This window comes from Gobius niger (genome assembly GCF_951799975.1).
Source record: "Gobius niger genome assembly, chromosome: 12".
Lineage (NCBI taxonomy): Eukaryota > Metazoa > Chordata > Actinopteri > Gobiiformes > Gobiidae > Gobius > Gobius niger.
In genome coordinates, this window is record NC_136863.1 from 19,375,876 (window position 1) to 19,389,373 (window position 13,498).

At 39.5% G+C, this 13,498-nt stretch overlaps 1 protein-coding gene across 2 annotated transcripts; it reads left to right on the forward strand.

Moving 5' to 3' along the window:
* On the forward strand, nt 1-3,113 carry gal (galanin/GMAP prepropeptide). 2 transcript variants are annotated; one of them, XM_079568159.1, is made up of 7 exons: nt 1-299; nt 390-470; nt 697-751; nt 1,445-1,516; nt 2,513-2,599; nt 2,687-2,758; nt 2,835-3,113. In XM_079568159.1, the coding sequence occupies exons 2-7, from the start codon at nt 390-392 to the stop codon at nt 2,894-2,896; spliced, it is 429 nt and encodes a 142-aa protein (XP_079424285.1). In that variant the 5' UTR covers nt 1-299; the 3' UTR covers nt 2,897-3,113. The 2 variants fall into 2 exon arrangements, with proteins under 2 accessions (XP_079424285.1, XP_079424286.1); XM_079568160.1 differs by lacking the exon at nt 1,445-1,516 and having other exon boundaries at nt 14-299.
* The last annotated feature ends 10,385 nt before the right edge of the window (nt 3,114-13,498 follow it).

A 13,498-nucleotide genomic window follows, 5' to 3' on the forward strand; every position in this document is an offset into this window, starting at 1 on the left:
CTTTTTCAATTCCCGGATCACATCAGGGCCGGAGACAGTCCTCAGTGCTCAACCGTGTGGCGCCGCTGGGGACAATGAGAAAATGCAGCGATGACATGGAGTGATGTTGTTGAGTGTCTTTGTGCGAAGCGTTCGTGACCTGCCCCTCTTGTGCTGGGAGGGGCTGTGACGCCGGGCCTTGTTCTGGTTATGCCCATAATCTCTATAAAAGGCATTGGGATCTCCTGCTTTCACCAAATCTCATCTGCACAGAGCATCTTCTGACTCCAGAGCACAAAGAAGAACAAGTTCACACAAAGGTAAGCGTTTTTGTCCATTTCTTTCCAAACTTCTCATTCTGTGGTATTGGATCAGTGTATGTACCTGACAATATGCTCTCGATGTTTTAGATGCAGAAGTGCTTTGGCTTGTTCTGTGCGTCGCTTATCTTCTGCGCTGCCCTCTCGGAGACCATCGGCCTGGTGATTGCGGTAGGACCGACTCACCGAACACTAATCCGTTTTTGCTGATTGAGCGCAACTGCATTAACCACTATTTGCAATTCTAGGTGCACATTTAAAAATAACATGAACACAATGTATACATCGATGTTACCTGCTGTCACATCACTGTCTGACCTTCTATCTGCCCATAAAACCTTTTAGTTCTTGATGTATCATATTAAACAAATGCAAATGTATTGTGCCTGTCCTATAGGCAAAAGAAAAACGTGGCTGGACTCTTAACAGTGCTGGTTACCTGTTGGGGCCCCGTAAGTACTGACTTCACACACAATGAAATCATGGCAGTTCTATGGAAACCCGTAGATCCAAGTTAGATATTAGACAGTAGGGATTGTGAACGGTTTCAGCGGCGTCTAGTAAGATGAGAGTCTGTGGACAAATGTGCTCCTGAAAAAGTTGGAGCAGTTTTGTAATCCCACGGACATTTTTGTTTGCTTACCACCTTTCATCCGTTTGTGTGAAACAGACAATTTACCAAAAAAAGGCCAGATTCCTAATAGACCTGGTGTTGCTATTCAATTTGAAGGCTTTATACCAAAATAGGTCAATTTGAAAAGGCTGTATTTTGGGTCAGGGGACATCTGAAACAATACATTCTCTCATTTTCTATCATTGAGCCGCACGGACCTATAGTTGTTAAATCCTAATAGCATACAGTCACATTGTGTGTGTTGCTTCTTTGTTGAGAGCTGACACAATGTGGCCCAGATGATGAGCCCTCCCTTAATAAATCAGTGCTGTTTAGTTTTTTCATGTCCTCTGTGCCAGCTAATTTTCTTTTAATTGAAGCAACGGCCTCATTCCATTCATAGAGCGAACAATTGAAGAGCAGACAGTTAGCGGTGGAAATGTGGTGGACAAGCAGTCAGGAAAATGTTCCCTTTGTGTGAGTGTGTGCAAAGCCCAGGTAAAGGTTGCTCCTGCCTCATCCTGTGTTTCAGGTCGTATTGATCACCTAATTCAGATAAAGGATTCTCCCAGTGCCAGAGGCAGAGAAGAGCTGTTCACTCAATGTAAGATAGAACAGACGGCCACTGCAGGGCCTTGGTGCAGCCAGGAATTGTTCTGCCTCATTGTCCTCTCCTTAGTTAGCCGCTTTCTGTTCCTCAAACATGCGTCCAGAATCATGCATCTGTGTGTGTGTGTCAGCCAGGGATGAGTGGAGTAGGAAACGGCTACTTTCAGCACACTTCGAGCAATTTGGAGAAAATGGCTTGTGGGAAAAGGGTTTGTTGCCAGATTTTAAAATCATTGGGCTCTTACCCTTTGTCGAATAGCTAGTCCTATTTTATAACGTATTTATCATGAAATGAGGGATAAAAGGCCTACAAGTTAAAGCAAAAAAGGATAAGGGTAATGAAAAAAAAAATCCCCGCTGCATTAGGTGGCTTCCTTTTTTCCACCCCGCTTTCTTTTACCTTTTATAAAGCTTTTAATTGTTCCTTTCAGCCTGACATGTATGAAGGGTTGAGATCGAGTGGTACTTGCTCGAGGATCAGACCACTTTACTGCTTTCTGGATCAGGCGGGTCAAGAAGTGATATAAAAAAAAAAAAAAGATAAAAATGGAACATAGACTCATAGTGCAACTCTGTAATCTTACAGGTGGGTGCTGAAAATGAAAATACAACGCAAGCCCTACCGAAAACACTTGGACAGTTGTATCTGTAACGGAAACAGCTCTTAACGCAGCCCAGCTTATTTGCTTAGCTCATGCTCACTTTGTCTCTGTCTCGTTAGCTCATCTGTTGTTTGCATGCATCACAGTGGAAATGTGTGCCTATTGTTTTGCTGCAATTCCTTGAGCCAAGCCCTGTAGTGGTCTGTTCAAGTTTGGATATCTAAACCAAACAGCGACAAAAATGCACAAAGCAGTCCTTCAGATTTGGTTAACCTGTATTTAAGCCAGGGAGGGACTGAGAACTGTGAATGACTTCTTCAAAAGCAGCTGTTGATAGGTGAGGCGGGAGTGACACCTAAAGAGTTCACTCATGTATACTTGTTGTTCAGATGGCATAGATGGACACAGGACATTAGGAGACAAGCCTGGTCTTGCTGGAAAGAGAGACATGGGCCAGGAGGAGGACTTCAGATCAAGTAAGTAGTTTGTTTAGTCTATTTCAGTACAAGGAAAGGAACTACTGCAGTAACGGAGCCTACTATATTATGTGTTTTTGTATGCAGGTTCTTTGAGGATAGCAGATGAAGACATAATCCATACTGTCATTGACTTCCTTTCCTACCTCAGACTCAAAGGTTTGCATCATTTTGTTGCGTAATATTCGTAATATATGAGAATTGATTGCCTACATTTTTTTTTTTACCTTTGTAGAAATTGGAGCCTTGGACAGCCTGCCTTCCTCAGTGACATCAGAAGAAATTGCAAATCCATGAAGAGAAGACGTCTTCTCCTCCTCCTCTGTTATCCTCAAGTGTTACTGTGTGGATCAGTGTGTGTGCTCCTATACCTGTTTAACAGTGCCCCGATAACATGTGTTCATAAAATATATTGTTTTATTGGTCATGGGAGATATGGATGATTGTACAAAATGCAAATTACTGCATTTGTTATATCTGCATTATTACATGTGAATGGAGAAAATTAAACAAATTGCACTTATACAATTGTTTGCTTCATTTAAAATCAGTGTGTATTATTATTAAGTTTGTTTAGTTCTTTAGACTGACAGCTCAAGATGAAAGGGATGAAAGTTTTTTTTTATTTTTTATTAACTTCTTTTACATTACATCTTGAGCTGCAGTATACAAAGAGTAAAACCATATATCAAAACAGAAAGTAAAGAATACAGAAGATGAAAGGATGTGATGATGAAGCGAGGAGGGACGTGACGTCACGCTAAACCACCACACTCGACTACGGATTCATTTTATTTTTGATGTTTATTTTATGTTTGCAGTCGATTTGTGAAATATAGTTAGGCCTTGTTATATAGTTATATATAGTTACATATAGTTAGGCCGTTTAATGTAATAGATCCATGGGCCTTTTACACCTGCCCTCACACCTGAATAGCGACTAACGTTTTAGTCACGTGACAGATCCGTTAATAAACTGAAGCCCTCGATCAGGTATCTAAGTTATTTACGTTATTGTTTGCTGTATAAAAGTATAGTTTCAATCGCTTTAACCAACTGTGGCATTATAAGTAGTTAACTAGTTTTAATTGTGATAACCATTGATTTAGTTTAGTGGCGATGGGACACTTTACTTGGATTAGTTAACGTTGCCTTATTTGTTAGCCGTCACCTGAGCTTCCGTAGCTAAAGATTGCGGTTTATTTTAGTACTAAATTTTCTAGGATACGATCAAAAATATAATTATTGAGAGTATTCCATGGAGAAATGGTTTCAAACGAAGTATCTGACATACAGGTAGCAGTATTTGACGTGAACAGTGAAGCTCCCCAATGCCTGTCACATGAAGAGAAGAGGATGGATGACCAAACGCCAACAAACAGTGTCAGTAATGTTTCCAAAGAGACCCTGGTATGGACTGCGGGCCCTGCAGATGCACATTTGCCTGAAACAGTGCAGTGTGCGCATCAGGACACATTCAGGTGAGTTTAGTAGGCTGCAAACTCTTTCTGCTATTTTATTTTTGCCGTTTCCTGATGATAATGCTTAAAAGGTCGTGACCAAATCACATCACTTATTTTGAAAAGCTCAATATGTTGTTTTTTGCTAATGGTTTGAGAGAGAAAATAAATGATTATGGACCAGGATTCTGTGTCCTTAATAAAGCTTGAATGAATGAATGAATGATTAGTTTTTTGACATATAGTCGATTTAAAACTGTCACGTCATTATATATTGGTAATTTAAACCTAAACCCAACAATGTCCTTACCTTTCCTAACCTTAACCTCAATTGTCTTCCTTTTTCTTAACTCCTGGCCCTAACCTTAACCAGTATGTTGTCCATAACAAACACTTTGTTCAGTCAAACAGTCATATTTGTTTAACCCTGGTCTGCTTTAATGATATTTACAACAGGCACCAGATCCAGCCAACTCAGGACCAGCCTTACCCAGACTACCTGGTGTATCCTCAGTACCAGCAGTTTACCCTCCTCAACAGGTAAAGTCTTCCTCTCAGTCACAGGGAATGAGATACCTGCTGTGTGTGCACTGTATCAAGCAAATTATTTTGATTTAACTAGATAGTATATGTATTATGTGATTTGAGAAAAAAATGGAATGATTCGAAGCAGAAATACATTGCATAACATTTGTTAACATTGTTTATTGCAGCTCTGTTACTGGTGCTCAGCGCAACGCACAATCAGGTTCAACCTGGTTTAGTACTGAACCCATTCTGTGCAGCATGATGCCAGTAAGTTCAGAGTTTTTGTTATATTATTATCTAGGTGATTTTGTAAGTGCAGATGCCACCGACTCTTCCTGTGAGAGAAATGACTTTTGAGGAAATGGGCTTTAGAGTTACTATTTTCCCTCTTTGGCAAATTTCCACAAAAACTCACATGGCTGAAACACATGTATTGGTGGGGCCTTTTCTCATTTCATTTAAAAAAAAGGATTTATTTGACAGGGACAATGCAATGTAAATGTGGAGGTTTTTTTTGCGGGTGCTTTAGTTTCCCCTACAAGCTATTTCCACTCTGGGACCTCAGGAAAGTCATCGCAATTGGTCATTTCTGGATAAATAAATGTGAAATATAGTATACATAGCATAATATTAAAAATGGCAAATATTATTTATTATGCTATGTACCACTAACTTCTAAGTAACTTGCACTGTTTTTTAGGGAGAGGTTTCTCTTTCGGAGGCCAATCCTTGTGTGCCATTTAGAATGGACCACCAACAATTCCAGAATGGATCTGTAGATGGCAACCACCTCACCCACCCTGTAGATATATATGTTTCTTTGATTAGTCAGCAAGATTGTGTTTGCCCAGAACCTTCAATATTTGATTGTCTACAGATACTACAGTACTATGAAAATCAAAGTGCGCAGGTTGTACTCATGAACCCTGAGCCGGGACCTGTGTTTGTAACTCTGGAGAATGCTTCACTGCACAGAAACAATAGCTTCTCTCACGAGGAAGGTTAGACACAAGAATAGGTTTTGTTAAAGTATCTCAGGGTGTATTTGTGTGTGTTTTTTTTTTTAAACTTATTTATAATTTTTTGTTGGCAGTGGTTTCAACACTACCTCATGATTGTGATGCTGGTCCTGAACTGGACTTGATCTATGCATCACAAATGCCAAGCAGTATCTGCACAGGTCAGTAGAGTTGTGGTCTCGAACATTGTATTGTTCTTTAAGTTTACTGATGTCTTTCCTTCCCAGACGTGCTTTGTTTGGAGAGTCACAATCAGGTAGAGCACATAGTTATCATTCTGAATTATTCACAAGTAAAATGAATGGAAACTCTATAACACTTTATATACCTACACATCTGTAAATACAATCCCGCTGTTGTTCTATGTCAATTGTTGTCGTCTTGCCATATTTCACCTTTTAGTATTTATCTTATGTATTTAATATTCTTGTGCATGCGCCCTATAGCCTTGTAGTTTAAAGTTTTATAGCTTATTGTTATCCAGATTCTGTGTGATATGGCTTTATGTTGCACGTAAGCACCAAGAAAAAATCCTAGTTTGTGAACCTGTTCTCAAACTATAAAATAAAAAAATAAAAAACGATTCTGATTCTGATTCTGATTCTGATTTATCCTCAGGTTGCATGTCCTTCTGTCTCTGTAGAGAAAACAGCCGGCAGACACCGGCAAGCTTCTGTGTCACAGTAAGAAGTCCTTCCTCACAACAAAGAGCAGACTCCACATGGTCAAAAAGGAATGGGATCCTATATGTCTTGGCAGATGACAAAAATAATAGCAGTGTGGACTTGTATACACCTACAAGTGTACACCTCCCTCTGCTGGACAATATGAGAATTATCCTCAATATGAACTATAGATAAAGTTTGCTCTCCTATTGAAATAATGAAATACAATAATGAAATGAAGAAAACATATTTGTGTTTTTAACCACAGCCATCTCCAGTGAGTCGTGTCAAATGCACTGAGTATTAGTTTAAACTTCATCTACACCCATCTCTTTTGTCACAGGGCTGTTAGAAAGTCTCGAGAACGGAGATCTCGGAAACCATGCCACTGCACCAAGTCCAAGTGCCTCAAACTGTGAGCACAACCACACTCGCTTTCTTTATAACTCATGTAAAATGTCACACTTTGTGCCATATCTGTGCTGTAAAGTGTATATTTCACCAGAGAAATGTGTCTTTAACAGATACTGCGAGTGCTTTTCCAATGGAGTCATGTGCAACGATTGTAACTGCACCGACTGCCACAATAACCCTGAGAATGAAGCAAAGCGGGAAAAAGCAATGAAGGTAACATTAATAATGTGTTTTTGGGCTGAAGAAATAGTACTTATCATTCAGACAGTTATTGCATTTGTGATTAGATTTGCAGTACATTTTTTTTCATCACTTCAGCTCATGAAAGCCATTGTAAACATGAAACTGAAATGACTAAAAATGAGAATCAAGTAAGGTCTCATTGTAACCATTCAAGTTAACATTTTAATTTATCATTTGCCATTTTGTATTTCATTGCCGGTTATTTTAAATCTCAGTTGTACTAAACACACTCATTTTGGCATTCAGAGGTCTCATGTACATAATAAAGAATGTTTAAAGGCAAAGACACTATCGACACTAGCCAATTATAGTTGGTTGGTCCGTTGGGCTGATCCAATCAAAACAACCCAATAACATCCATTTTGACAGAATATTTTGTTTCTGTACTTCCTTCTGTGATAATATTGAAATAAATGTTCTCTGGGAAAGGCAGGCGACCCACTTTTGGGTCCCGACCAACCAGTTGAGAACCACCAGTCTAGAGCACCTGAAACATTATTGACTGTGTTAGAGTTTACTGCACTGTTGGCACCATGGATCATGTCCTAATGACACTGCTCACTAGAAGAGGACTGTTCACCACAGGGGCCGGCATGTACTACGCACCTAGAGGCAGTTGGTATGGATAAGATACACCCACTGGAGCCTAAACCTCATGACTTCTGGTCACTGAAGAAACACTGTCGTAATATGCTTTGGTGATTAAAATGTCTTATTTGTGTTTCCCTAGTCATGTCTTGTGCGTAACCCAAATGCCTTCAGACCTAAAATATCAGGTGGAAGGTCTGGAGACGTTAAAGGCTGGCACTGCAAAGGATGCAACTGTAAGCGCTCTGGCTGTCTGAAGAACTACTGCGAGTGCTATGAGGTGCAGATTGATCAGATACTTTTCAATAGACGCCAATTCTGCTTTATGACGGCATGTTTGTCGGTATGCTATTTCTTCTCCAGGCCAATATCAAGTGCACACCCGGCTGTAAATGTGTTGGGTGCAGAAACTGCGATGTGAATCTGATGGACTGGAATATCAGTGTGAAAGACCAGTGAGTTCTATGAATGTGTCACATTTATTGTGTAAATGGTGATCACGGAATTCTTGTTTGAGCATGACAGCTTTATGTTCTAGCCCCCGACGATTACTTGCATTTATAGAATTTAACTACTGTTGGCTGAGCCTCTGTTAATGACACAGGTCTCTGATACCAGCCTTGTACTTTGTGTGTCCAGAACGCCTACGTCGGTGATTACCTCTGCAGTGGTGGAGACGGTCACTGGATGCTTACTGGCCCGGGCAGCAGAGGCTGAGAGGGAGCAGCACAGCGAGGCCTTGGCACAGCGAGAGGTCCTCAATGAGTTTGGACACTGCTTTGCACAGATCATCAAGGCTATGTTCAACAAGTACACTTACTAAGAGAAGGGAAAAGCATGTTCCAACAAGGCAAGAGGAAGATGCATTGTGTTTAATGCCTTCCAATGACTATAAACTATTGCAGTATTCATATTTACATGCAGACATTAATGTCTAATTTTAGGGATTTATTTATTTATTTTGGCAAAGCTACAGTGTGTAACAGTTTTACGAAGTTATTCATTAAACATCCTAAACCTTTGAGTCTTGCATGCCTTTTATTTACAGAATTAATTTGCCTATAGAAGTTGATGCACAAGCCCACACGCGTACGTTATGTCCCATCTTTTTGTAACAGGTCATAGAACACAGAACATGCCATTTATTGTTTATCTTTATATGATTAACTTTTCGCTGAAAGCCATCTACTTTTCATTTTTTTCCAAACTGTGTCCCCAGCACAAGTGGGCCTTGGCTGCGAGGACAGTCTTACAGTGATTGGCTCAGAGCGGTGAGGCACATGCTCAAAATTAGCCGATAACCAAAGCTGACACAAGAAGCACCTGTCGGAACCGCGGCGTGGCTCCATACTATTGATGTTCTCCTCTGTGGATCACGGCCGTGACGTCAGCACTGTTTTTGTGCTGTTTTGTAGGCTCCAGTAAACAGGATTCCTGCCAGGCCAGGCAAGGAGGCCGGATCGAATGTGTTACAGATGTGCCTGATAAAAGCAGCTGGAACAGAGGCTGTGCACATTTCACCGCACTGGCACCGGCTGCTCACACCACCACCAGTATGGTAAGCCTGACTCCTGATTTTACTCTGTTTATAACATGGGAAGGGCTTCGGAGTGTATTGATTTACAATATTACCGATATTGTTCATAAGGGCAAACAATGTCTTTGTAAGAAAATTGTTTCTTCAGGACAACTGCCTTTTCATACCATGTCCTTGTGCTGCAAAAATGTAGCGTTCTCCAAATCATTTTTTTGTTTTTCTATAAAAGTTGTAAGACAAAATAATACTTGGGCAAAAAAGAATTAAAAATACATCAGCCTTGTTTGTGCATCACTTTGAACCATCCTCTGTTGTAGAGACTGAGAGCTACAGTTGTGTGGACTTTGACTGTGATCATCTCACTGTTTGTGGAGCTGGACAGCGCTCACAAGGTAAGTTCCTACTTTGCTTCTTGCCTAAAGCTCTAGTTCCTTCAGCGACATCTATCAAGCCCTGTTCTTTTCAGATAAAGATCCACTGGGGTCCACAGTCCATGATGTACCTCAAAGGCAAACGTAAGCAAGATATAACCAGTTTTTTTCTTCTTCTTTGAAATAATTCAATTACAATAATAGATAAATAAATAGTGTCTTATTGTTCAAATATGCTCTTGTAAGATATTGCTATAGTTGGCACTGCTGACATCATATTGTACATTAACCTGTATGTCGAATGATGATGGCGATGTGTTGTGTTGACAGACGGCAGGAGGTTTGTGTCGGAGGAGGACAGCAGGATACTGAAGCAGGGTCTACACAATTGGTACACACTGCTCAAAGGTACGCAGCCCAAAGAACATCTACTCCACAGCACAACACGGCTTGTTTTGATTAAGCCAAATATGAATGCACCTGGTAAATCTATTTATAAGCTGTGTCCCTTGTCAAGACACTTTGCCTGAGTTGCCAGGTCTGTGGTTTTCTGGCTGGATATTTTGAAGGAAAATTGAGTAAAATGCTTCTGATTATAGTCTTGCTCTATGTCCATTAGTTTCGGACATGTTTGACCAGTGATACCTGGCAACTCTGCCCTTTACTCTCCTTGCCCATGTGGTATGTGGTGTGTGACTGGCTGATGGTTGGAGAGCTGTGTAAGGAATAAGGTGGTATCCAGTGGTATTTGTTATTATGATTTGTTATATATACTGTACACTTGTTCTGCTGTGCTTGTGCAGGTGTCCAGAGGCTGCAGTTGGTGGACTTCATGAAACCTCGTCACATTGTGAGCTCTGAAAAGGTCCTCATTCAGTATCTTCAGGAGAGATGAGACGTATCAAGCTGCACAGCCAGTAAACACATAAACCCAGAGTCATCCACGACTTATGACACAAGTAAGCAGCTGAGACGCCACTGGTGCTAAATCACTGCATATTCCCTGTATTATAAAGCATAATGAGGGCTATCTTTATTTGTATTCTCATCTGTAATAAATTGAAATAGACCATTTTAATGTCTTGTGCGCCTGTTATTAAATGCAATCCATCATTATCACCAAGAGAGGGCAGTGTTTACTTATGTTTTCCAATGAGAAGAATCCGTATTATTCGAATACAATAAAAAGCTACATAAATCTTACTGGTGTTACACACGTCATTCTGTTTTTGGGCAGACAACACTGGACCATCACTTCTGGCCAAGTTTGTGCTTGAAGATCAGTGTACAAAATGACTTCACATAGTGCAGGAGACACAATGTGATATTAGATCAACTCATTTAGAGAAAAGACCTGAGGTACAGCTCTGTTTTTTTTTTTTATGAAGCACAAAGTAGTGATCCAAAATAACTACACAACAAAGAATAAAAGTCATTGGTGAAAATCAGGTACAGGTAGTACTCGGATACTTGAGTGCATGAACTTGAGATTAGTTGAGTTGACTTTTCTATGAAGTAGTTTTTACTGAGTAGTTTTATCACACAGTACTTAACTTTTCTTCAACTTTTTACTACAATAGTTTGAAGTAACAGTATTGTAACTTAAGAATAATCATTTGCTGGGTTTCAGGTGACATCACAGCATTCAAAAGGCCTATTATATTTATATAATATTTATATGAGGTGGGGGGCAGGTAAAATTATTTTGTTTCGTTGAGAGTTTTTACAGAGAGATCGCATACGTTTTCTTTTTAGATACTACTCGTGAAAGTGTAATGCAGTTAATAGGAAAAAAATGGCTCCTGCCCCCCACTGGGTAGTGTGACATCATCACATTCTCAAACCCGAAAACAACCAACAATTTATGTATTTTGTGTGTCCTGTCTTGTGTAGATCAAAACCAAAACATTAATCAGATTTTTTCATTCAAACAGTTACACAAGTAGTGTTTTCACCAAGTGTAAAAACAAAATCAAATGTTTTACTTCAATAACAGCACTACTTCAGAGCAGTATTAGTCTACTGCTCAAGTAGAAGCTGAGCTGTGCGATAAAAGGGGGGAAAAAAAGCTCATTCCTAATTTAATTAAAAAGGCTTGATTTCGCTGTACCCTGACCGTCCCCCTGTAGATACAAACTCTCCCACTTCGGCGTCCTGCCAACACAAACAGTGGCTCTGCTTGGTTTAGTTAATCCTGTAATAGATATGCAGTATTTAAAGTCCTCACGTTTCAAGTCCAGTGCCTCACCACCAAATATCACAACAGACAGAGACAGTTCATCCGTTCTCCGTCAGCAGAGCGAGAGAGACGGGTGTTAACTTGACCCAAGGCTCACCCCAAGGCCCCTTCCTGTCACCGTAACTCTAGGAATTACACTCACACTTGGGCATTTACAAAGGTAACAGTTTTAGGCTGTGTGGAAGACTGTATCAATATTTTAACTTCCACATTGCATTGGCTCTACTCAATAGTTAACCTGAAAAGAAACTTTGAAGGGACTTTTGAATTTAGTAGTCTATACTTCAAATGGCCCCGTCCTAACTTGACACAGGCACAAAGATTACTCTGCCTTATGTGAGGCCTCTAAAATGTATTTAAAGCACTAGGATCAAGTAGGTGCTGACATGATCATTGGCTTTTTAATTATAGCACATGTTTTGTAGTGTAATTTTAGTATTTATGCGAAATTGAAAGTTAAGTTAAAATATGTGAATTTAATTGATCTATCACATAATGATTTTTCCTCTAAGATCTAATGCTATTCCATGTTTTTACATGTGTTGGTCTTTTGTCTATTATTAATTTAAACAGTCGAGAAAGTTTTATGTCTTAGAGTTCACCCCATGAGCAAAAGCATAAGTGTAATTTTTATTTTTTGTTTTTGGCTCGTTATTTCTGTTTATTGTTTTAATTGTTTTTTATTGATGCTTTTCATGAATTTTAACATGGCTTTAGCAGCTTTTAATAGGGTGGATTGGTAAATTATATTTTGCTTTATATGGGCTTACATGGGCTTCACAGGCTGAGGTCATAGCCGTACAATCACACACTATCGGATGGTCACTTTACAGCCCCAAAGTCAAACTGCCTGTTATCTATGACTAAGCTTGGTGGGTTTTAATATCACGAATGTCTCTAAGGCCAGACATGGGACCATCATTATTGCAGTACAGTGATATGGAAAGATATCTGTCCATTTAATACAGAGATGCACATTTCCTTCTGTAAACCGACCTAAGCGATGGCATTTTGTAAACAGTGTAGTGATACTAATAGCGTTTGACAGGCTGCCAACAGGAGACGCAGGGAGACAAACGTGGAAAGAAAGAGCGCAGTGTGCCAGTGAGCAGCATTTGTGGATGAAAGGCGATACCTCCTCAGTCACACACGCCCAGGATTCCCCCCTCCCGATAAGAACAGTCTGTCTATGTCCACACTGACTGAGCAGACCCGGAGTCATGACAGGAATTTCCTTTTTTTAGGCTGCCACTTCCTAATACAATATGTGTGCTGATGTGTGGATGTCGCCTCAATAGACAAAATTCATCCCTGTGAAAAATGTTGATGCTAGACATGAATTTGGAAAGCTAGGAATGAGTTTACCAGAATAATAATCATAATGGACCATAACGCCTTATTGTTGTTGGTTTTTCCCCACTAAATTAATTGATAAAGGTTGGTAAATAGAAAAATACTCCAGCTTTAATAGTTCAGCATATTCACAGTACAAACCTCCTCAGGAAGTATGAGTGGCACAAAAATCAAAATGACTTTTCAAAATCAAAGATAAAATATTCAATCAATAATAAAGATATAAATTCAGGTAATATTGCCCCGACCTTCGATAACATTTTTAAATCTTTCACTGTAATTAAAGCATTCGATACATTTTTAAAGGTTATAAATTAATTTGATAAAACCATAATAATAATAATAATAATAATCACATTATCTTCTGTAAACATTCATTTCCTGTCTAAACATAGCATCTTTCTTAGAAGACAACCATCCTCTATCTATTTTCGGATTAAAATAAGAGAATAAAACAGCCAATTGATAAAATGAATGGCATA

Bases quoted from the DNA above. Each gene is read 5' to 3' on its own strand.
- gal (XM_079568159.1), top strand. From the start codon at position 390: ATGCAGAAGTGCTTTGGCTTGTTCTGTGCGTCGCTTATCTTCTGCGCT. The intron at 471-696 runs GTAGGACCGACT...CCTGTCCTATAG, and splicing joins CCATCGGCCTGGTGATTGCG to GCAAAAGAAAAACGTGGCTG. The intron at 2,759-2,834 runs GTTTGCATCATT...TTACCTTTGTAG, and splicing joins TTCCTACCTCAGACTCAAAG to AAATTGGAGCCTTGGACAGC.